We start from the raw sequence: 22727 nt of genomic DNA, 5'->3' as shown, positions 1-22727 counted from the left end.
GGCCTAGTTCACACATGGGGTGGTGCAACTGATGGATACAGGCAGTTTAGCGAGGACTGGGAGGGAGGGGAGGAACTGACCTTTTGTGAGAGCAGCAGCGATGCATGGAGCTCTGCCTCGGGAAAGGTAGGATCTGGTTAAGAGCCTGTGGATGAGGAAAAATATCCTGCTAAAATGAAACATTAATAAACTTGGAGGCGAACTCCATATGTTTTCTATGACAAAGAGTTACATTTGGAGGAGGTTTATTGCATGGAAGAATTCTCATGCTGTCACAAGATGTTCAGAGTGGTGCTCGTGACCTTTTACAATGCAGCTCATGAACAGTACAATCTGTAGTCTGTCTGTCCCAGGACATCTACAATTTCCAGCTGGTGATGCTTGTTCTTGATCTCAATGAGTACAAACTCAGTTGGAAATGTTCCTCAGATGCTTCTTATCTAAAACCGGAGCACTGATTTTAGTTCCATACTCATTGTTACCAGACATCTCATATCAGATCTGCTATTTTGACTGCTTGAAAATTAACTTTTGATTGCAATGGGGTGAGAAGTCACAAAAATATATACTGAATGTATATATTTTAAATTTTAGCACATCATTGGACAAACGCTAAATATTACATTCTCTTTCAGACACACACCCCTACTGCTCATACAAAACTTGATAACACCAATCAGAAAGCCAACAGAGGATGTCATTTTAAGGAAGATTTTTTCATACATGTTCTCACATGTTTGGAAGACGCAGGAAGGAGAGAAGAGAGGAATGAGCTTCATGTTGTACTTATACATTTTAGTTTCTATTTACAGTTCAAAGGCTCACAATTTGGTGAAAATCACATTTTCCAATTTCTTCAAGTCAAACTGCCTGCAGCATTCTCTAAGGAACTTTTTTTCCTCTTTTCTTTCTTTTATTTTCCTCTATGTAATATTTAAAATATGGCTTGGGGTTGCATCTTATTTATCACAGCACTGTAATACTTGTGTTATAAAGTGCAAAGTGTTTCCTGTGCCTGGCCTACTGTGTTGAGAAAAGTAACTTCTATGCCACAGATATTCCAAATTTTGGAGAGCTGGGTCACTGCCAGTAATCTGAGGCTGGTTCATTCAAAAGTGCCATGGACAGATTTGCTAGGGCAGAAGTATTAGTTTATAGCATATGAACATGAAGTTTAGGCTTACAGGGAAATAGTACTTTTAAAAGTCACCAGAAACTGCTTTGATACCATGACTGATGACCATCAAGACTGATGACTAATTAGCAGAACATCTATTGCCAGAGGCAATAATCAACAGAACAGAGGTAAAGCACCTGAAAGGGTCTGCTTCTGTATTTTACTTTATTTTCATTTATCTCTGTTATCCCTAGGATGCTAAATGAAACACACAGTACATCTAGTTTTCCTGTAACTACATGAAGGAAATGTTTTCATTCTCAATAAAACCCAAAATCATAGTACAATGCAATTATTTCACTTAGTAAAATGATGTAGTTATGAGAGAGACAAGAAAGTTCAGGTCAAATGCTAGAGACACTAGCAAAGAAATTTGTCAAAGATGTGAATAAGGCCAGCAAGGTCATCTCTGTTCAGGCCCGATGTGCCCAAATTTTTAGGATACTTTGGTTTCTGATATTTGCAAAATAAATAGGTATAGTATACATTTTTCCTAAACAGTGTAATAATAAAACCAAGTTATTTTGTTGATTTATTTTTAAATAAATGTAAACATTTTGGAACTAAAATTTGTAAATTTAGAATATATTAGGTCACAATTAAACATTTAGAATATATGTGGCTATGAAACACATTCTGTTTCATGACAAACTTAATCTACAGAAGAAAAAATGATCAGTTCATCATAGACAATAATAAAAAGCAAACTCCTGTAGGTATAGATTTTACTCCTGTAGGTATTTCTTATGGAACACCTTAATGGGCATAGCAATTTTAATATATGAAAAAGGTACAATTACATGACAAATTAGAAAGAAAAAAGGAAAAGAGGACCTGTGAGCCTTCTTGAGATACTGGGAGGGCTGGCATACCCCTTCTCCTTTGGCTCTATCAGCTGCCACGTTTTCAGGGAAGTGTGACTCTACACATTCTGTGTGTTGTGGCACCTTTTCAGCCAAGTAAATTATCAACGGGATTCAGCTGCAGCCATTCTCAAGTCTAACTTATTTCTTTGACTTTGATACAGATGTATTCTGAGGTGTTGGTTATTGTGCAGATAATATTATTTCTTCTTTTAATAATTTGATACTGCTACTTATGTAATCTTTTAAAAATGTTTGTTTCTATTGCAAACATTTGCTTATCAAAGGAGTCAGCCTCTGTTAGCATAATGACCTTACTAATCTGTTACTGTAGACAGTGCCACCTAACTAGTAATTAAGGGAACACGGTTAAATTTCATATATTAATTATTACATTATATTTCATATATTAATATATTAATATCATGATAACTGTCAAACCAGGATATATCTATACTACCATTTAGAACTAAAAGCTATAAATACCTTCTTTCCCTGTGCAGTGCTCCCACTGGGTACTCCTTTGCTTACTTTGATGTTACAGTATGCCTGAAACCTCATTGTGTTGTGAAAATTTACTAAAGAAATTACTTGATTGATGTTCAAATAACCATCCCATACCAAGGATGTTTCAAAGTACACTATTTTAAAACCAATAAAAGAGAGACCTATTAACCAGAAGTCGTTAAAATAAGACATGGAAACTTCCTTTTGTCTACCTGACACTAGTGATGTGTGATATGCCCTACATTTTGGCTGTGGCTTTGTTCTCTGCTAAGAGCAGTGCCACGCTGATTTTGTAAAAATGCTCTTTTGCTGGTTTGACAATAGTGGAATTTACAGAGCTCTGCTTCCCCAGCACTTTCCATACCCACCCCAGCAATAGTCCAGCGGAGGGAGTTAGGCCAGTAGAAATCTTCCACACAATAAAATGCTGTTCTTCCTGCTTTCGTCCCCACCTACCCCAACTACCCCTAACTCCCCACCTACCCCAACTCGTGGCAGGGTTAGAGGAAAATCAGTGCCAAAAAAAAAGGACAAAGAGACAGGATTATATTTTCTTCTTATTCAATAACACAGATTGGCTCAGTCCTGCTAATCATAATGTTTGTAAAAGAAAAAGGTTGGACTTTATTTTAAAACAAAAAATGTCATTTCTGTTCGGTAACAGAAGAGAACTTCTGGTATGTTTGAGTAAAAAAAATCAAAGGCATGTAAAATATAACAGAAAACAAGCAGAAACATCTTGGCGCCCAAGTGCCTCCCGGCCCGGGCACCAGGCTGCCTGGAGCACGCTGGCACGCTCAGTGCGGAGGTGCCGCTCCCCCGCGCAGGGCAGCGCGCAGCCCCCGCGGCGCTGGCGGGCCGAGTCCCGGGGCGGGCGGGCGGGGCGCGGGGCGGGACGGGGAGGGACGGAGCGGGGCGGAGCGGGGCGGAGCGGGGAGGGACGGGGCGGAGCGGGGAGGGACGGAGCGGGACGGAGCGGGGAGGGACGGAGCGGGACGGGGCGGGACGGAGCGGGACGGGGCGGGGCGGGACGGAGCGGCGCGGGGCGGAGCGGGGCGGGGCGGGACGGAGCGGGGCGGAGCGGCCCCGGTCCGCCACCGGCAGGGGGCGGGTGCGCCCTCCGCGCCTTCCTCCCTCCGGCTGCGCAGCGGCGGCGGCTCCGCTCGGTTCCTGCTCGGGCCGGGGCAGACTTCGCGGCGGGGTCGCCGAGGGGACGCTGCGCGAGTGTCCGCGCCCTACAGCCCCGGTAGGTGCTCGCGTTCTCCGCGGGGCTGCGCGGGGGGCGGCCCCTGCCCGTCTCCCGCCGGGCATCCCGCCGCTGGCTCCGCCGCCCGTGCGGGCATCTCCCTCCTCTGCGGGGCAGCTGCTGGCCGCCAGCCCCTTCCTCTGCTGCTGGCTTTCCCCCGCGGTACCCTTCCCAGGGCCGCCCGGCCCTTCCCCCATCCCCTCCCGCCCCGGGCGCGGTGAGGCGGGCCGGGGCCGCGGGTCAGAGCCGGGCGGTGCGCTGGGCGGGGGTCTCCCGCCCGTCCTCTGCTCCGCCGCCGTCCTGGCCCGGCGAGGGGGTCTGGACCAGCCTGGAGGCGGCGGTGGGGCAGGGAGCGAGCGCCCGGAGCTGCCGGCGGTGGCCGCGCAGGCGGAGGAGGAGGAGGAGGAAGAGGAGTAGGAGGCTCCGGGTGGCGGCGGTCGGGCCGGCAGGGCGCCGCGGTCCAGGGAAATGCGTGAAACGCTGGCAGCGTGGCAGCCCATTCCTGCTGAAACAAAGTCAGCTCGGTGAAAACGAGATGGTGCTGCTGCTCGGTGGTGGTGCTCCCTTGGCTTTCTCGGTGGAGTACGGGGCCGCGAACCCTGTTGGCAGATGGGTTATAGGGCTCAGCTCTTGTTTAACTAAAGCGCTAAATGCATCGTTACGGAGAGCAGCCGTGAACTCCTAAGGAAGTTGAATGTGCTGTTTGCAGAGAGATACTTGTCGAACCAGCCTGTGTGCCTTTGGTTACTGGCTCCTCTGAGTTGCTGAAGTAGGAAAAAATACAGAAATTATATTTACGGTTTTTTCCTCTTAGGTAAATGCTATCATATGTTAAGCCACGTGTTTGCTTGAGCCACTAAGGGGCTGTGTAACTCACCTGTCTTGTTTATCTTCCCATTTTCTCACATTTAAAAGAGGTTAAATGGCAACGTAATAACTCCAGACTTGAGTGAAGATCTTTGCATATTCCAGATATTTTTAATGTTTTGCATGGCCTATAATGCTGCCTAGGCTTGGAGCCCGTGATGGCTTTGCTGGTGAACCCAGCTGACTGCTCCTCTCTTTTATCAAAGTATTAATTTAATACTGATTGGGGAGTTATTTAGAAAAAGAATCAAAACCACAAACCCACACCAGAAATGGCTAGTTAATAACTGTACAACAGTCGTGTTGTTTTCTCTTTTAGAGCTTTTGAAACTTCTCAAGGTGTGAGTGTCTTAATCAGCACATGTTTTCCCTACAGGGTTTCTTTTAAGTATGAAGAAATCTTTTTCAGCTGTTGATTTGCATAGTTGTTTGTGTGGCATAACAAGTTTTGTGACTTGCTTTAAGCCTGCAGGTATGCTGTTCACAAGCTAATAGCTTGCTGTTGTCATGTGATGTCATCTAATCACTTCAGGATGGAGGAAGCACCTGTTTGTTGCAGGCCGTTGCTTCCATCTTTCTGCAGAAGTCCTGACCATTTCACCCAGTAAGAGTGCAGAGTAAATAATAATAGTTGCTTCACGGAACCAGCCTCTCTAAGTGCGGCCCGAGTGCTTCAGGGCATATGTGCTCTACATAGAACCATAGAATGGTTTGGGTTGGAAGGGACCTTAAAGACAATCTATTTCCAGCCCCCGTGCCATGGGCAGGGACACCCTCCACTAGACCAGGTTGCTTAAAGCCCCATCCAGACCTGGCCTTGAGTGCTTCCAGGGATGGGTTACCTACCACCCTCTCTGGCAAACCTGTGTCAGTGTCTAATCACCATCCAAATACCAACCTCTGAGGCACACCACTTGTCACTGCTCTACTCCCTTGGACATTGGGCCACTGGCCACAGCTGAGTGCAGCCATCCAGTGACCACCCACATTTAATATGAACTCTTAGTGCTTTAAGGAGAGAGTGATAATGTAGAAAGAATTTAAAATTTTAGTGGAACTTTGGAAAATTAATATTTAAAAAGTGAATTCCTAAATGTTTAGTTTTCAGGTTTTGGGGAAAAATACTAACATACAAGAAACTGATTGGTTTTTTTTTTAAATAAGGTCATAAGGTGGATTGGTGCTATACAAAAATACCTGTCTGCTTACAGATTTTTTTGTAGTGTAAAGATTAGGTGTCCATAAAATGAATCCCCAGCAGACACAGAGAACTTGTTCTTAAAATTTTAAATTGATCAAAGAGAACTAGTTATTCAAGTAGAACTTAAGTTCTGGTTTTTGAACCTGTAGTTCCAGTGAAGTCAGGGGTTGACATGTGAGTGTAACGGCTGCAGGTCTTTCTACTTATATCGGTAATCAGTGTGTCCATGAGTCATATAAGTGATATGTATGTTCAGTTCTGAGTTTTTCACTAAAATTTCCTGAGACTGTGTAGGACTTGAGGCATGATTATTGTAAACCTCTATGTTTTACCTGCCAGTGTCCAGCTGTATAACCCTGTGACAATTGTTTTGCTGTCAACAGTACTGGAAATATTGTAATCATTTTGCAGTTTGGAAGGATCTGCCTGAGAAGTCTCACATTGGTCTGAAACCAAGATTGTACATAAATTCTTAGAAAATATGTAATTTTTGTTAATGTCAGAAGTCTGATAGTCTTGAAGTGAGACCATGACATGGGTGAGCAAAACTAGCAGCTCAATGCTGCTGTGCTTGGCATCTCAACACTCTTGAAAGTTGTCCTCTAATCTATCATAAGTTACATTCTGTTACTACATTAAGTTTCCTTAGTGAGCAAAATCACATGGCTTGGAGCAGCCTGGCAGGTGAGCTCACCTATCTCATCAATTTTCAATGCTTCCTAATACTATGTAGGCCTGAGGTAGTGACACGAGAACACAGCAGAAGTGTGATGAGGAAGTGACTTTAAACTGGTATTGCTGCTTGAAATTTCATTTCTTAGCTTAAGCATCTGTAACCTATAAATAGGTGTTCCTGGCTTCCTGCTTAATCATCTAAAATTCTCTGTCTAACCATGGATTCAAGCATAGCTTCCTAATACTTTAGTTAAGGGTATATGCATCCTGAGAGGAATTGTTTTGTGAAAATAAATAAATATTTTTCTGGGTAATTTGTAGCTCTAATTCCCCCCTATAATTTGTTTCCATCTGCTTGCCTTTCGGTGTTACCCACAAATTTAAAACCCTTATCCTTCCTCAGTATTTCATTGATGTTTATAATAAATGGTGGATGACTGTATTAAATGGTATTTCACCCAGGGTTCCTGAAATTCAATCACATTAGAGTTTTCACAGGGCATTAACAATAGTTACTCTTTTGGAATTGTTCAACTATTTTTGCTCCCCATATACAGTACTGTATCTTTGTAATACAAAAATAGTTTGTATCTTCATTTGTAGACTGAGCTGCACCTTAGAATTTTCCAGCCTTGGCCTCATATATCCTCAGTGCCAAGAGAGCGTGGAACAGACTTAGTAGAAGAGAGGAGAACTTTGGAAGATTATCAGGACAGGAGGAGCTGCTGGAGTAAACTCTGCGCTGCATTCAATGTGACTGTGAGTCAGTATTAGTGGCAGAAAGTTTCACAACGTGTTTATATGTACAAACACATGCTAGTTCTCATGACAGTCCAGTTAACATCTTTACATTGAAATACATGACAGTCTCCCCCCCATTCATAAGACTTGCTTTCTTGTGACTGGCTGGCTTCCTTCCCTTCTCCCACCCTCTCTCCAGCTGTCTTTTGTCCAAGGAGAAAGTAACCATCTCCTAGTAACAAAAAATTTTTTTATTTTGTTTTTTGTTTTGATCTGTTGTGGTATCACCAGTTAGTTGAGTTATCACTTCACAAGTGTTTAACCTGGTGTTTGCTAGTATTGCTGCTGCTAGAAAGCTGCTGACCTGCTCCCAGACACTTGATTCTGCTTTTGGATCAGCCTTGATACTCTTGTACTTTCTAGGGAGGTGGTTGGCAGAACTGCCGTGGTTGCTCGTGTGCTTGCTGGTCAGCTGAATATCAGTGGCATGTGAATGGTTTTGGACTTGCATTTGAGTCGATTCAGGCAGAAGTTTATTAAAGGAGTTCCTGTAACAGAGAATTTCTCTTAGAACAGCTTGATTCAGAGGGGATTGCATCAGGAGTTGTTGGAGTATGCAGTGGTTGCATATCAGCATCTTTGTGTCAGCTGTGCATAGAGCCTATCACTGAGGGATGCTGTTCCTCAAAGGAATTTATATGTTCCTGATGTGGCAAATTTCTACATAGGTAATGACATACAGTAAATTCCTATGCAGCATAACTTTAGATTTCCTCGTCCATGATGATGCTTAGATTATTACACATCAAAGGATAGAAAATGGCTATGTTGGATTTTAGTTAGTGGATGTATACCAGTTGTTAACTAAATATTTAAGTGTACAAATTATGTAAATATATAAAATATAAAAAGAATACATTGTCCCTAGATATTTTTTTCTGTGAAATTATTCCTCTCAGATATGGCTTATGGTTTTGATAGTGGTTGCTGTAAGATTGCACCTAGCCAAGATGTAGGTTGTGGAACTTTGTTTTGATATCTTGATGCTCAGAAACCAGTCTAGAAACTACAGGTTTTGGGACTGACTTGTGCATCTTCAGTAGGAAGAAGTGAGTCACTTTAGAGCTGTTGAGAATCATGTCACTGACTGATTTCCTCTCCGTTTTCAAGCATCTTTCATCTCATCACTCACAAATGATGGCCTGTCCTGTGCTAATATGGACCAGTAGCAATGACTTGCCTGTACCACAGAAGTGCTTTGTTTCTGGGTGCCTCATGCACATGGAGGTTATCAGGCACCAGCAGCAGTCTCATATATGCAGTGTGATCCCATTATCCTGTAGGCATAGCATGGCCCTTCTTGTGTGTTGAGCCTGCTGCTGCCCTTCTTCCCAGAGCTGATGTACAGTGCTTTCTCTGCTGGGTGCTCTGCTCAGCCAGTGACCTGCTCTTTTAATCCTGCAAAGGGCCAAAGCCTATCCAAATGCTACCTCACATGGGAGATGAGTAGATGACAAGGGGCACTGCAGTGGAGCATAGATTTCAGTGCCCCTAGGAACAAGAGGAACTAGGATACCAACAGTGCTGTGAGCAGTGTCTGTCACTGGAGAGTACTTTCCCCCAGCTTTGTAGTGAGATCAGCTTGCTACTGAGAAAAGGTTAAAACTCCAACATGCAGCCTCAGATCATGCTGAGCTTTTGATAAAGAAGCTTAAATGCTTGGTAGGTAGTACAGATTTGGTTTTATTTCCAACAGCATGTGGAGATGTCCCTTGTTACTATTAGTAGTCTTAATCCTCTCTGCCTTGCAAAGTATATACAAACTCCATGGCTTGCCATGTTTGTAGTCTTGGTATGCATCTCTGGGATGAGGTTGTTATGGTGGTCTGTGCAGTAAATGAATCTCATTCAAAGGATGATCATCTCATTCTGCCACCTTAAAGCTACTATCTAGAGTCTTATTGTGGTTGGGAGAAGAACAGTGCAGAGGAGCCGATCAGTTTTCCTGCAATAAATCTGGAGCTATAGAGGAAGTATTTGTAATGCTCCTTTCCTCTTCTCCTTGCTTGTTTGATAACTTTATTTTAAATGGGCCTCAGTATAAAATGATGTTCTGTAACCATACTCTCAGGTAAATTTATGTGGTGGTCGTATGTTGTTCTATCAAGTCCTCAGTACATGAGACGTATGGAGCTCCTGGGGCAGGTCCAGCAGTGATAGTTAAGGCATGGAATATCTTTCTTACAAGGGAAGGCTGAGAGAACTGGGCCTGTTAAGCCTTGAGAAGAGATGGCTGAGAGAGGACCTCATAAATGTCTGTCAGTATCTGAAGGAAGGGTGTCAAGAGGATGGAGCCAGGCTCTGCTCCGTGGGGCTGAGCAGTAGGACACAAGGCAACGGGCAGCAATTGATGCATGGGAAGTTCCACCTAAATAAAGTTCTTCTGAGGAAGAACTTCTTTGCTGTGCAGTGATAGAGCACTGTAACAGGTCACACAGAGAGGCTGTGGAGTCTCCCTCACTGGAGATATTCAAGAACTCTCTGGACATGATCCTGTGCAATGTGCTCTGGGATGACCCAGCTCGAGCAAGGAGAGTAGACCAGATGACCCACTGGAGTCCCTTCCAACCTGAGCCATTCTGTGAAGTCACAGTAATTATGTGTACATTTATTTTTCTTCATGCACATATCCTTTGCTATGGTAGTTCTGTTGAGAATTGCTCTATAGGGCAGGATAATATTGTTGATAGTGATGCAATATTCTAGTAAGAGGCTTGGTATTTTTTTTTGATATAAAGATGTGAAAGCTGTTGTATATTTGAAACATCTACTAGATTCTGGTAACACCTTCAAGTGAGACCTGGTGATCCCATAGATAAATATGTTGCAAAGCTTTATTTACTTCCTGTTGTGGAAAAACTGAACAGACTTTGCTGTCTTACGAAGTCAAGGTGGAAATTTGTTTCTTAAAAGTATGACAGAAAACAAATAATTAGTTTTGAGCTTTTGAACAGGTGGTAATTACAGCAGTGTTTCATTTACAAAATAGTTTGAGGTACCTCATTCTCTTAAAATCCTTATTGTGAGATTTATGTCGTTTGCTGTGATGAAGTGGGGAAGTAAGTTGATGAATGAGGTTCAGCAATTTGTCCTTGAGGATTTTATCTATCTGATCTGCAATACGTGATATTATCCAACCCTGTGAAGCACAGAGCTAAGATTCTCTTCAATAGGTATGTCAGCAGCAGTGGTATGATTTACTTTATCATGTATAAATAGTGTGGGTTTTAGGGAGCATTAATCACATTCTTAACTATATGGACCAGTAAATTTTGTGTAATAATTGAGAAGAGTCTTCAAAGTATGGATTGAGTACTTATAAGACTAAATTCTTTTTGTTGTTGTTGATTGGTTGTGTTGTTTTTTTTTTTTTTTTTTTTTTTTTTTCTTGGATTGGTTTGGTTTTGTTGTTTTAATTGCAGAAGGAATGTGGGTTGAGTTTCATTCTCTGTAGGAAGAATGAATGCCTTAGTACTTTTATCTCAGCCTCTCAGGAGTCAGAAGAATTTTTCAGTGTTTGAGACTGGCTGGTTTGTGTGTTGCCTAAGGTGAAAGTACCGGCTTGATGCCACTAGCAAAAGCTTGCATGGTCAGTGATTTGACATGCCATTTGGGAAAGGTTTGTTTTGCACATCAAGTATCAAAACACTGAGGCTCAGTGCTGCTTCTCATTTGTATTTCCTTTCCTAAAAGTGAAACCACATAGTGGTATTCACAACATAGGATATGCAACAGTAACTGAATTATCTATTTTTAATTTTGGAATAAGCTTGGGTTTCATTTCCTAAATTTATCTGCATTTATTTGTTGTAGACATAATTTGATAGAAGTAAAATAAAATCTTGTTTTTACAAGCAAACACTTTGGGTCTGATTCAGTTGTGTGGAATGCCAAGGTGAACCTTAATATGTATATGGAAGAACACAATTTGGGTGTTATCATTTTTATAAGAAATTAGTAATTTTACTTCATGGTACCATTTGTCACAAAGGAGAAGAGAAAATATGTATTCCTGAGTCTCTAAATTGTTCTGTGTGGACACACCTTTTGCCTATGTGGATTCTGTCAGAACCTCAAAGAATTTATGGGGGCGTGGAGTGCTGCCTGTAGGGAGCAACTACTGGGGTCATAGCCTGTGTTTCCAGAAGACACAAATGGTGCATGATTGTACAATAAAATTGAATTCTACTGTTTACTTTTTTAAAGATATAATTCTTTTCTATGTGTGTCCTTCACTAATTTCAAATTAAATTAATTTTGTAAACATGCTGGAAAAACAATTTGTAGCCTAGCAGAAAAGTAAGCAATCATCTGGATAAGAAAATGCATCCTGCATTTTAATGAAATAGTCTTGAATGATTTTGAATGTGTCTGCTGTTTTGTCCATGGCATATAATTCAGGTTGGCACAACCACTAGTTCAAAACCAGAAGTCACATAAAAATAGCTAATGCTGTCCTTGACATATCTAATTCACTGTATAATTTTGAGTAAACCGCCACTGCTCTGAGCTGCTTTAACACAACACACTGAAATATCTTATCAACAGAGGCTGGATTAAACACAACGTTGTTTCATTGATTTTACCAGGTATGAAAAGTTAATTTTTTTGTTTGTTTAGAAGATTTTTTTGCTGTTCTCTGACAGGAATAAAATGCATCTGCTAATCATTGAGGAATGCAGTTTGTGCTGCCAAAAAAACAAAACAAAAGACAACATCCTAATCTACTAAAGTCTTGGAAATAAAAATAAAAGCTCAAGCCTTTTTCTTTTTTTTTTTTTACTACGTAATTTTGAATACTTGTTTAATTCTAGTACAGTGTATGCTATTCATATTAACAATAACATATATATACAAAAACAGGTATAACATTATTTGACCTTGCTAGAAAGTATACAAACACTTAAGTCCTGGTCTGGGGTAAAAATTTCCCCCTGAATTGAATGCAAAGCATCTCAGGCTGCCACAGATTTAATATTCTATAACCTGGGTACAGATTTGCGTATAATAGTATAGAAATGTGGGCTTAATATTGAGGGGGACATTAGCTCACACCTTGTAGGCTATCTGTGTTAAGAAAAACTGTCTCTGTTTCCAGACTTCTGTGATGGTTTACAGCCTCCTTTTAAATTTTTTTTTTATCCTTATAACTGGAAGGTTGTTTTTCTTCAATATTATAACTGCAAATAGGTAAGCAGCAGCCAGGGAATACTGAGAATGGTTATTCTCAGCATTTTTTTAGAAAAAAAATGTTTTAAAAATACATATTTAAAATAATGATGTATTTAATATATGTTTTAGATTTGTTATAAATAATAGTATTTTTAAAAAATAAAATGTATTTCTAAATAATTTTAAAATGGCACCTTGAAGATAAGAGATAAAGATGTCTGATCCTTACTTCTCTCGTTCACAGTTCCTTGCAAATCAGACTTGATTCTTTTATCCCTTGGTTGGTTTATAGGTCATGTAATTCTTATCTAGATTCTTCCATTTGGGGATTATGCGTTAAGATAGACTTAGAAAAAACCTGCATGTGGGTCTCAGTTAAAAGTCAAGATAGCAGGGTATTTTTTGTTTATTTAGGCAGAGCAGAGTAATTGCTTTTTTTTTCCATACACAGCAGTCCTGTTGGTGCAGTTCACAACAGTTACTTTTGTGGCAGTACGACATTGTTGACCCCAATATTAGAGTGCTGCTGTAATCTCTTTTTCCATTTCTGCTGCTTGTTTTGCTGTGCTTGATGTCCATTTTGAAGTGTATTACTTTCTGTTTTATTAAGTGTCGTTGTTGATTTTGGAACCTCCTCCTAATCAGCTAAGGTCAGAATTCAAAATTTTCTTGACCTTCTAAATTCTGGCGTTTCGTCTTTGCTTGCTTTTGTGTACCCGTTTTGTAAGTGTAATCCACTCATGTTATCAAGTTGCTAATGGAAATACTATTATTCTGGGAATGAAATAGACTAATCTACATGTTTCATTATTATCCTTCGAAACATTAGTTACAATCGTGTTTGAAACCCCTTTTAAACCAAAGTTTGTGGCAAGTGGCCACAGCTTTCTGCACAGTAAATAGGGCAGAGGTTGAACTCCTGCCCTAGTGACGTGTACCCCATGGCACCATCTCTGGACTAGTGTCAAGAAAAGCCTGATAAAGAATTAACCAAATTGAATTGCATTCAGCTTGGGACTGAAATCTGCACTTCATTCAGTGTTATGTCAGTGAGGCAGTATTAATAAGAACTGTTAATTTGTCAATTATCTCAGTGCAGTTTCCTCTTGCACAATGATTCTAGGAGGAAAACTTGCTTGATGACCACTCTGTCTAACACATTAATGTAGAAAGAACTCAGTCTTGGTGTGTTAGAAACTTGATATCATCTAGCAAAATTTGATGATGATTTGCTTGGAAGGATTATAGGCTTGTGATTTTCCTAAATGAAGTCATATTATAAGCTTCCTCTGGGAAGGACCTAGCAGGGTTCCCTCAAGAGACACAGGTTACTTTTAAAAGCAAGGATCTGCTGGTCTACTTACTGAAGTTAGTTTAGGTATGAATAAAAATACATGCAGTAGTTCTGTGGATTAATGTATTAAATTTTTTGTATTTGTGTTGAGTATGCCATAGCACACAAGTTAATCAACAAGTGGAGCAGGGTGGAGGAAAGCCCGTTGTTTTTCTCTTTTTTTTTTTTTTTTTTTTTTAATTGTAAGATACTGTTTTCTGTGCCCTATGCAGAGCATTTCAGACTGCTGTGGGGGTTGTTTGGGATGCACAAGGATGCAGAAAAAAAGCAACCTCAGCTCCCAACTGTCTTTCCGTATATCCTCTCCCTAGTAGTTTCTATCCAGAATAAATAATCTTTTTTGCACGAATAGATGTGCAACTCCATGCAGGGAACTGGATAATGACATGCCAGCATTCAAGAAGGATTTATAACCTGTAACTTCTTTTCTTCTCCTGTTCAGGTTCTTTCATGGATAGCTTTTTATTTCAAGGCACTGCTGCACAACAGAATTTCTGGTTTCTTTCTGCTGACCTTGACTGATAAACTTCCTAAGTTTTGTGCTAAGAAAACAGTCTGAAGTAAAAGAAAATCCGTGTTTGAGTCATATAATGCTTCCCAAACCCAGCCATTTTACTTTGCAACTTGGAGATGTTGATCACTTCTGATTTGTGTTTTCCTTGGCCTTTGCATCTCTCTAGGGTTCTGCTGTACTCATCGGGACACTGCCTCTCAGCCCTGCTATGGGCTGCACCTCCTGCCTCAGCCTCTAATAAGTGATACTTGGGAGCCTTTTTGTACTGCCTGACAGAGAACGATGTAGTAATAAATCATTATTTGCATTACTTGACATTCATAAGTCAGGAGGATACTAAGGTTCTAATTCTGCTGCCTCTGCTTGATGGAATCTTACATCAAAGAAGAGAAAAATAGTGTTTGGGTTATTTTGGCCCATTTCTAAAGCAATCAAATGAAGGTTGTTGGTACTGGTTTTGTGCATCTGAATCTAAGCAAGCTTAGTTGTGGTCCTGTGTTCCTTGTTTGTTTTTAAATGATCCTAAAATGTGCACTATTAAAAATTCCAAATAAATTTTTTAGTCAGTTCTCTAATTTCAGTTACAAGGTTTAATACCAAAGATGTGGAGTAATGGTCTCTAAGCACTCATAAGGGTTCATGGCTTGTCCTGTTTTATTCCTGTTCTGTCTTGAAAGATTTAAAAAAAAAAAAACCCTAAGATAATGCAGTGTAGGAAAAGGACTTGATGTCCATAAATTATTTTCTCGCAGCTGGAAAGCGCTGTGCAAGACTTGTCTGTACTGTAGCACTACTGTATTATTCTGTAAATCAAACCCCATGATTTTTCAGGATACTGTAATTTAGAAAAATAATCACTAAATTTTGTAAATTCCTCTTGTTGGGCATAGCACACTCATTTTTCCTTTTTCTAAATAAAACAAACATTCCATACCTAAAAAAGGATGCATACTCTTATTCGTTGATTGCAACAAATAATGTTCCCTGAGATGGGTGAAAGGGGATGTTGGGATAAAAGCAGTCAAGGTTAGATCATACGATTGTTTCACTTAGATTCTTTTTCTGGTTTTGTTCATATTCTTCTTTTCATGCTTTGAATTTGTGGTGTGTTTTTGTTTAGAGTAAAACAAAAAAAGAAACTTCTTTTTTTCAGTGCAGACTTAAAAGAAGCTTGTAGTTGTTCCAAGTACAGACAGTGTTTATTGTAACATTGGTATATTTCTGGGTGTGTGGAGAGGAAGAAGCCTAGAATAATTCTGTTCACAGACTTTGAAATAAACTGGGTTTATCTGCCGTAACGGATTCTTTTTTACCTTTTTACAAGACAGATGAATACTAGCCTTTCACTGAAAGAAGTTATTATATGAGGATATAATATGTGTGGCTACAACTAAATGGATATATTATGGTCTATAATATGCTGTGAGATTTCCTTTACAGTACAACATTAGCACTCAGAAACATTTGTCTGCTTTTAAGCTTTGGTGATAAGTATTTTCAAATTCCAATAAATAGAAATAAGTATTTCTGTATTTGCAATTTTTTTCCCTGTTTATTTCTCTGCTGACCATTTTCTTGTAAACTTGAAGGGATAAAGCAGAATGACTGAGTCTTTGGCAAAGAGGATCTGGACACAAATCACTGAACTTGAAGATACTGAACTAAGTGAAGGCAAAAGGTTGTCTACATAATACCAATTTTTTCTCCTTAGCATAGACCATGAGAACTGTGTGCGTGTTTTGGTGCTTGTCTCCAAATAATTTGTATTTCTAATAACAGCATTTTTTCTAATAATTCCTAAAGATAATGTTTTTGATGGTTTTCAAAATCATGGCATAGGAGTGCAGAGGGTTAGGGATGCTTTTGTGATGGGGGTCTGGGACAGCTACTTGGATTAGGGTGATAGCTGATTACATGTTTTCAGATGTGACCTTAGTGTAGATGATTCAACAAGATCCCTGAATCGGGGGAAAGTCATGCCAAATGGCCAGACTCAGTGCAGCATGGGCCCAGCAGGACTGAGCATGAGCATGGTGCAGAGCCAGGAGCAGCCCTGTCTCTGCAGGTAGAGGGCAGAAGATTTGGTATGGCCCCTGGACCCTGCATTGCTTGAGGAGGAGGAGGTGGGAGCTTTTATGCAGAGCCTGTGGAGTTTGTGGCCCACTTTGACTCTGTGTGGTGAAGCTTGTGGTTACTTAGGTGCTGCTTGCTTAGAATGGTTTTCAGTTTATTCTGAAACAGTTGGAGTATTAGGGTTGGTGCTTCTGTCATTGCTGACCATGTTATTCCTCTGGCTGTACCTGTGAATGACGAATGTGTTGTTACATTTCTGTAATGCATAGGTTAAAGTGTTGGCCTTCTTTCAGTTCCATTGAATGCAGTTTACGTAGTATCCTAAAGACCAAAATGCTTAAATCTTTTCTCTCCAAAGCATAGTTGGCTATGCTATGTTGCCAAATAACAATTTACACCCAGAAGCAGGTAGGGTTTTGAAGGAGTGCAGATGGAGTTGTTGACTTTTACCACATAGCTTTAGGAAACTAAAGACTGCTTAGATAGAACACTGGTAAGTACTTAGGTCACAGATTGAAGGATTGAAAGTTAAACTGAATTTGTAGTGGATTAGATGAAATTAGTGTTTTTTCAGAACACTTCTTTGGGGAGAAACAAATGAAAGCAAGACATCAGAAATCTATCTTAAATCTCTTCTTAACTGTGAGCATTAAGAAATAGGTATTCAGAACAATCATCATTAATTTTATTAACTAGAAAATCTGTGGGGTTTTTTTATTCGTCACAAAAGTGGGGTTTTGGCTGTAATTATGGTGAAGTGGTTCTTAGTTTTTGTTTTGCTTTGTTTTGTTTCTTTCTTCATAGGTGGCTGTTTTAATGCCATAGTGTCATTAGCTGGCTGAAGACTAAACATGAGAATAGCAGGTAAGTATGCTCAGTAAAATCACACTTTGGTCATTTGTGAAACAACTGCTATAAACAACAATAGCAAGTTGTGACAATAAGGTTTTAAAGTCATAGAATCATAGAATACCAGGTTAAAAGGGATCTGAAGAATCATCTGGTCCGACATTTCTTGACAGAAGCATGGTCTAGACAAGATGGTTGTCTTGTGTAAAGTGGAGATTTCCTCAAACCTTTGATTTCTGATTAGTCTGTCAGCACACCAGGAAAGCCAAGGCCCTTGTGCCTAACTAGTCTGTCAGTGTCCTATTATGGGGACCCTTCAGTGAACTTCCTGTTCACTGGGTGGATCTTGAGTGACTCTAGTAATACATATTTTTGTTACTCATTGGTGGAAAATTGTCTTGCTTCGCTGTTACAGGTATATTCAATAAAATATAGAGTGCATGCTCAGTGAGGGGTGGTTGTACCATGGAGGGAGGTACCTTTGGAATGATGGTGTGAGTTAATATTACAATTAAGTTACAAAGAACCAAGTTCTTCTCAGGAGAGTGATTTCACCACAGTTACTGGTTCAGCAGCAAGATACCTGCTCTTACCTCCCTTGGTTGACAGGTGCTGTGCAGGTTTATCAGCTACAAAATTCCATCTGATTTCAACAGAGCCTGGCCAAGGTGTTTCTACTCTTCTCCACCCTCTGTTCCCTGTTAGCATGTGCTTGAGGTTGCAGACTGTGTGTGGGGAATCATTGTGGGATAGGTTTGGAGTGTGCTCACAGCATTCCATCCAGGGAGTAGCAGCTGTATTTTACCCTATAATTTTCGTGCTGCTATAACTTCCTCTAGTTTGGACCCCAGCCATCTTTATACAATGGCCCAGCATTTTGTCCAGCCAAATTTTGAAATGGCCAATGCTGGGGAGTCCACCACTTCCCTGGGGAGATTATTCCAATGTCTGATTGTTCTTATTGTGAAAAATTTTCCTTGTCCAACTGGAATCTTCCCCAGAATAACTTGCACCCACTGTGCCTCTTGTTTTCAATTTGACTCCTTGCAGAAAGGCAATCTCCATCCCTTGAAGGGTAGCCACCCTTGAAATATTGGAACATGGTACTAAGTTCTCCTGTAAGTGTTTTCTCAAGGCTAAACAAAGCCAGCAGTCTCAGCCTTTCCTCATCTGGCAGGCTTCCCAGTCCTTTGATCATCTTTGTATTGGACTCTCTCTAGATTGTCCATGTGTGTCCTTTTTTTTTTTTTTTTTTTCTTTTTTTAATAGCAGGGCCCAAAACCGAAGGGAGTTTAACAGGTGTGGCCTGGCAGGTGCTGTGCAGAGAGGGATATGACTTCATCTCTCTGCTGGTGATGCCCTTGTTGATGCAGCTCAGCATCCTGTTGGCTTCTTTGCCAGCACCCTCCATTTGTATTGAGCTTGTTGTCCACCAGGATCCCCTGGTCCCTTTCCATAGAGCTGCTCCCCAGCTGGGTAGATTCCAGTCTGTTCTTTACCCCTGGTGATTTCTGGAGTGGAAGACCTTACACTTGTCCTTGTTGAAGTTCACTATTAGTGTTAGCCCACTCTTCCAGCCTATCCAGGTGTTCCTGCAGGTTGGCTCTCCCTTTAGACGTGTCCACTTCCTCACTCAGTTTGGTATCCTCATCAAACTTTGTCAGGGTATGCTTCACTTAACTGGCATAACAGGCACTGCTGTTCTACTTTATTGATGTTTAATGAAACTCATTTTGGAATTTGGGATGGTCAAGGAGCAATCACCTTGTTAAAATGCTGTAGCTGATCTGCAGTGACTGCTTAAGGTGCTATGACTTGACGTATTTCAGCTGCTATTTCTGTAAGATGATGAGGGAATAAGGAGATGGCAAATGGTTGTCTTAAGCCATTTCTTCCCTGCCTTGCACCCTAACTAAAATTGCTATCTGCTGTTTTAAGTGCCTGAAACTTCCTGAATGGTTGCTGGGAGTTTGAAAACTATAAAAGCCTTTTCATAGAGGTAAGTTACTGTGGTACAGGCTTTGAGAAACTAATTCTACTTGACAGAAGGTATAGTGATTGTAAAAATAAGATCTTTGCCAATAGAACATTAAAAGAAAACATTATTTAGGCATTTTGTCACAGTAGAATAGCCTGTGTAGCAATGGAACAGTTTTGAGTTCAGTTGAGTGCACTATACTTTTATCGATAGTTGCAGTGTTATTTTGCAGAAGGAGAAATTGTTGCCTCTTCTAGGAGAAAATGACACCTTTTCCAAGACCTTGTTAATGCATGAAATTAGTCAATTTCTGTCACTACTCTTAAATTTGCTTTATTAACTACAGTATGTATAACTGGGAGCAACTTGCTAAAGTAAATCTGATAAAGAACTGGAAAATGCTCCAATTTTTAGGTGCCTGATTCACCTGGAAAATTGTTTTCCAAACATGTTTCAGGTTTTTTTTCCCCTTCTGTCTAACCGGGTTTTTTTTGCTAAAAACCCACAAAGAAGATATGGCAGTTCCTATAGAATGTTTCACCTGTAGCAAACATGCCAGTTTTGGTTCAAATGCTTGGAGAACCTTCTAGGAGATTTCTTACTCTTTCTTTGAAGGGAGCACTTGCCATTCAGTTGGAGAGCTCAGAATAGAGAGTAGAGAGGATGGTTAGTCCTCAGATTGAGTTCTTGTTCATCTCACATACTATATACTAAAACAACATGGTCTCTAAATGCCACTTGCTAGATGACACATTCCAAAATCTGGTACCATCTTGTGGTTTTAAGCAGTGTTGCTTGGAAAACTTTTACCTCACTTTTTACCATATGTTCAGATCATCTGTTTCTCCAGTGCTAGTGCATGGTTCCCTTTCTTTCAAGTGCAGTGATCTTTGGAGTTCCAGCATAATATTTTTAATTTAAGTTTGCACCTGTGTTTTCTTACATCATAGTATGTATGTGCTCACACATGAAAAAGACCAAACTACAAACAAAAAACCCTTGTATCTTTCTTCATCTTCCTTTTCTTTTTCTATCCCCTTATCTTTTTTTAGCCTTTTGGGAGGATTGATTAGCATCTCTCATCCTGAAGGCTGAGTAATCTGTCTATTTTAAGATTTTTCTGAACAGCCCATCACAGCAGCCGTCTGAGATCTGCAGGAGTATATAAGTTTGGTTTTTTCTAGAGGATGTATTTGGCTGGCAATCTGAGAAAAAGAAGCATGCTTTTTAAGGTTGATTCTTCCAACCAGTTTGACATACTGCAATGAGATAGGAAGGCAGGATGTTGATCAGATGCCTCCTCACCCAACTTCTACTCTGTCAGTATTTTACCATCAGTTAAGAGTGGAGTATTCTGTAAAAATGTATTGCAAATTGTGCTAAAAAATGGTGAGGTTTGTGGCAGTATCACATGCGTTTCCATTTCAGATGTAAGTTGCTGTGGTTGTGTGCTTACAGCTCTTCTCCCAAGAAGTAGATTGGCCACTCAGCACTGGAGGAACTTAGGCTTGTAAACCTTCAAGCTACCTGAGACCTCAATATATTAAAAGGGGGAGGGTAGAGGTACTGCTTTTTCTTACTTATTTTAAAATAGCCTTTGAGTCATAAAACTTGCTTTTTGAATGTCATTAATATGAATTTCTTGAAAAGTAGGTGAGAATGCTTGTTTCTGGTTGGCTGGTGGTTGGGGTTTGGGGTTTTTTGTTGTTTGTTTGTTTTTTAATTTAATACTCAGAGCTGACTGACCGTAGCAGCCAAGCTGCAGTGTATAAACAGATCCCTAATCACTCAGTCTGGGCCATACGTTAAAACAGAGGTAGCTCAAGTTGAGGGCAGGGGGAAACACTGTATTTGTGAACAGTGAGGAACCAGGTCCTCATGGCTAAGAACAGGGAAGTGGCATGGGGAAGGAGGGAATTTTGCTTTTGGACAACAGTCAGGTAGATCATCTTCATTCATTTGGTTAAGCTGGATTTTCATGGAAAAGTCTGGTTTCTCCTGGCTTGCTCAGCTGTGTTGGTGTACTATGGTGTCAGACAAGCATGAAGGTGGAGAAAGTTAAGACCAAAGTGTGCATTTGGTATGATAACCTGATGGATCAGTGCATTACATCCTCCATTATAATATCCATCCTACGTTATAATATCCATCCATAATACCGATACCTTTTTCAGATTTGTTCTGTTCAATAAGTCTGCAAATGATCATCCTATTTCTGAGTTCCCCAGAATGTAATCTGATACATTTCTCTTGTTGCGTATTTTGGTAAACTAATGTTACCATTTCCAGATAATTTTTTGAAACTTTTTTTTTGTTTCTTAACAGGTGCTGCAAAGTTGGTAGTAGTCATAGCAATATTTTTATTGACGTTTTATGTCATATCTCAAGTGTTTGAAATAAAAATGGATGCAAACTTAGGACACATATTTGGTAAGTGATGACTTTGTTTCCTCTGGACACCTATTAATATTTACTTGAGCCTTTATCAAAAATATTGCATTCGTTTTGCCTTAGGCTCGTCAACCTAAGAATTCTGTGTTTAATATGTGTGCTTGTTATTTTTTGTATAAAATATGTGTATTAAATTATTTTCTGTATGAAATATTTAACCTGCTCTCTTAATGAGTTTGATTCTTTTGCCAGGGATACATAGTTTTGCCTGCTTTCTCTTTGTTTACTGGAAATGCATTCTTAGTGTGGAGTAATAAACTAGGCGACTTGAATCGTGTTTCTGGAGGTCTGTGCTCTGCCTTAGTCCTGCTAAAGAGATTCAGGATTTGTTTTGGGTGGGCTTTTGCTCTTGTGCAGGGACCATGTTAAGTTGAATGTGCAGTAGTCAAAACATTTCAGATGTGGCCAGGTTCTACACAGAAGAAAGATCAGCAGTCGAGGTGTCTCAAAATTCAGAGTTTATTTTGAGCCAGAATTGTCTTTCAAGGTGCTTTTCATTACCAAAAAAACCCAACAATTTTTGGTGCATGGGTGGAGTCTGTGTTCTTTAATTCCAGATTACTGCAGTGTGAGCTGCCATCTGAACCAGTCTGCAGAGACATCTTTAGTAATCAGTGAGGAGACAAAGGTGTCATTCAGATGTGGGCATGATGGGGCACTCGCGTCTCTTCGTAGCCCAAAAAAGGGAGTCATGAATGGTTGGGTTGAAGTACACCTGAGCTGCAGGCTTCCAGTTTAGGTGAAAGGAACCCAATCCCAGTGAAGCTGTCAGGAGGGAATTAATTTCACTTTAATGCCCAGAACTCCATAAATTCTCAGAGGTTTTGGATCTCCATGGGTTTTTGACTCTGTGACTCTGAATGACTCTCAGTCATAAATTAAGGCAGTGCTTCTGAGTGGGATTCCTGATCACTTGCATTCTTCTAATGCATAAAAGTTGTTTTTTATTGGACCATGATATTCAGGTGTGTTTGATACTTCATTTCAACCACCCTGTTT

At 40.4% G+C, this 22727-nt stretch overlaps 1 protein-coding gene across 3 annotated transcripts in view; it reads left to right on the top strand.

Moving 5' to 3' along the window:
- The first annotated feature begins 3657 nt into the window (after positions 1 to 3657).
- FAM3C (FAM3 metabolism regulating signaling molecule C) overlaps positions 3658 to 22727 on the top strand; it is a 31207-nt gene continuing 12137 nt past the window's right edge. The window contains exons 1-3 of one of the 3 annotated variants that reach the window (XM_082279797.1): positions 3658 to 3793; positions 17255 to 17314; positions 21603 to 21707. In XM_082279797.1, coding sequence (XP_082135923.1) covers positions 17302 to 17314; positions 21603 to 21707 — 118 coding nt within the window. In that variant the 5' untranslated portion in view covers positions 3658 to 3793; positions 17255 to 17301. Of the gene's footprint in view, positions 3794 to 7214; positions 7296 to 15974; positions 16056 to 17254; positions 17315 to 21602; positions 21708 to 22727 lie in introns of those variants that run through there. The other 2 variants (XM_082279798.1, XM_082279799.1) reach the window with 2 other exon arrangements.

This window comes from Coloeus monedula (genome assembly GCF_965178545.1).
Source record: "Coloeus monedula genome assembly, chromosome: 4".
NCBI classification, from domain to species: Eukaryota; Metazoa; Chordata; class Aves; order Passeriformes; family Corvidae; genus Coloeus; species Coloeus monedula.
The sequence above is the reverse complement of the archived record's forward strand: the minus strand, read 5'-3'. Positions and strand labels throughout refer to the sequence as shown.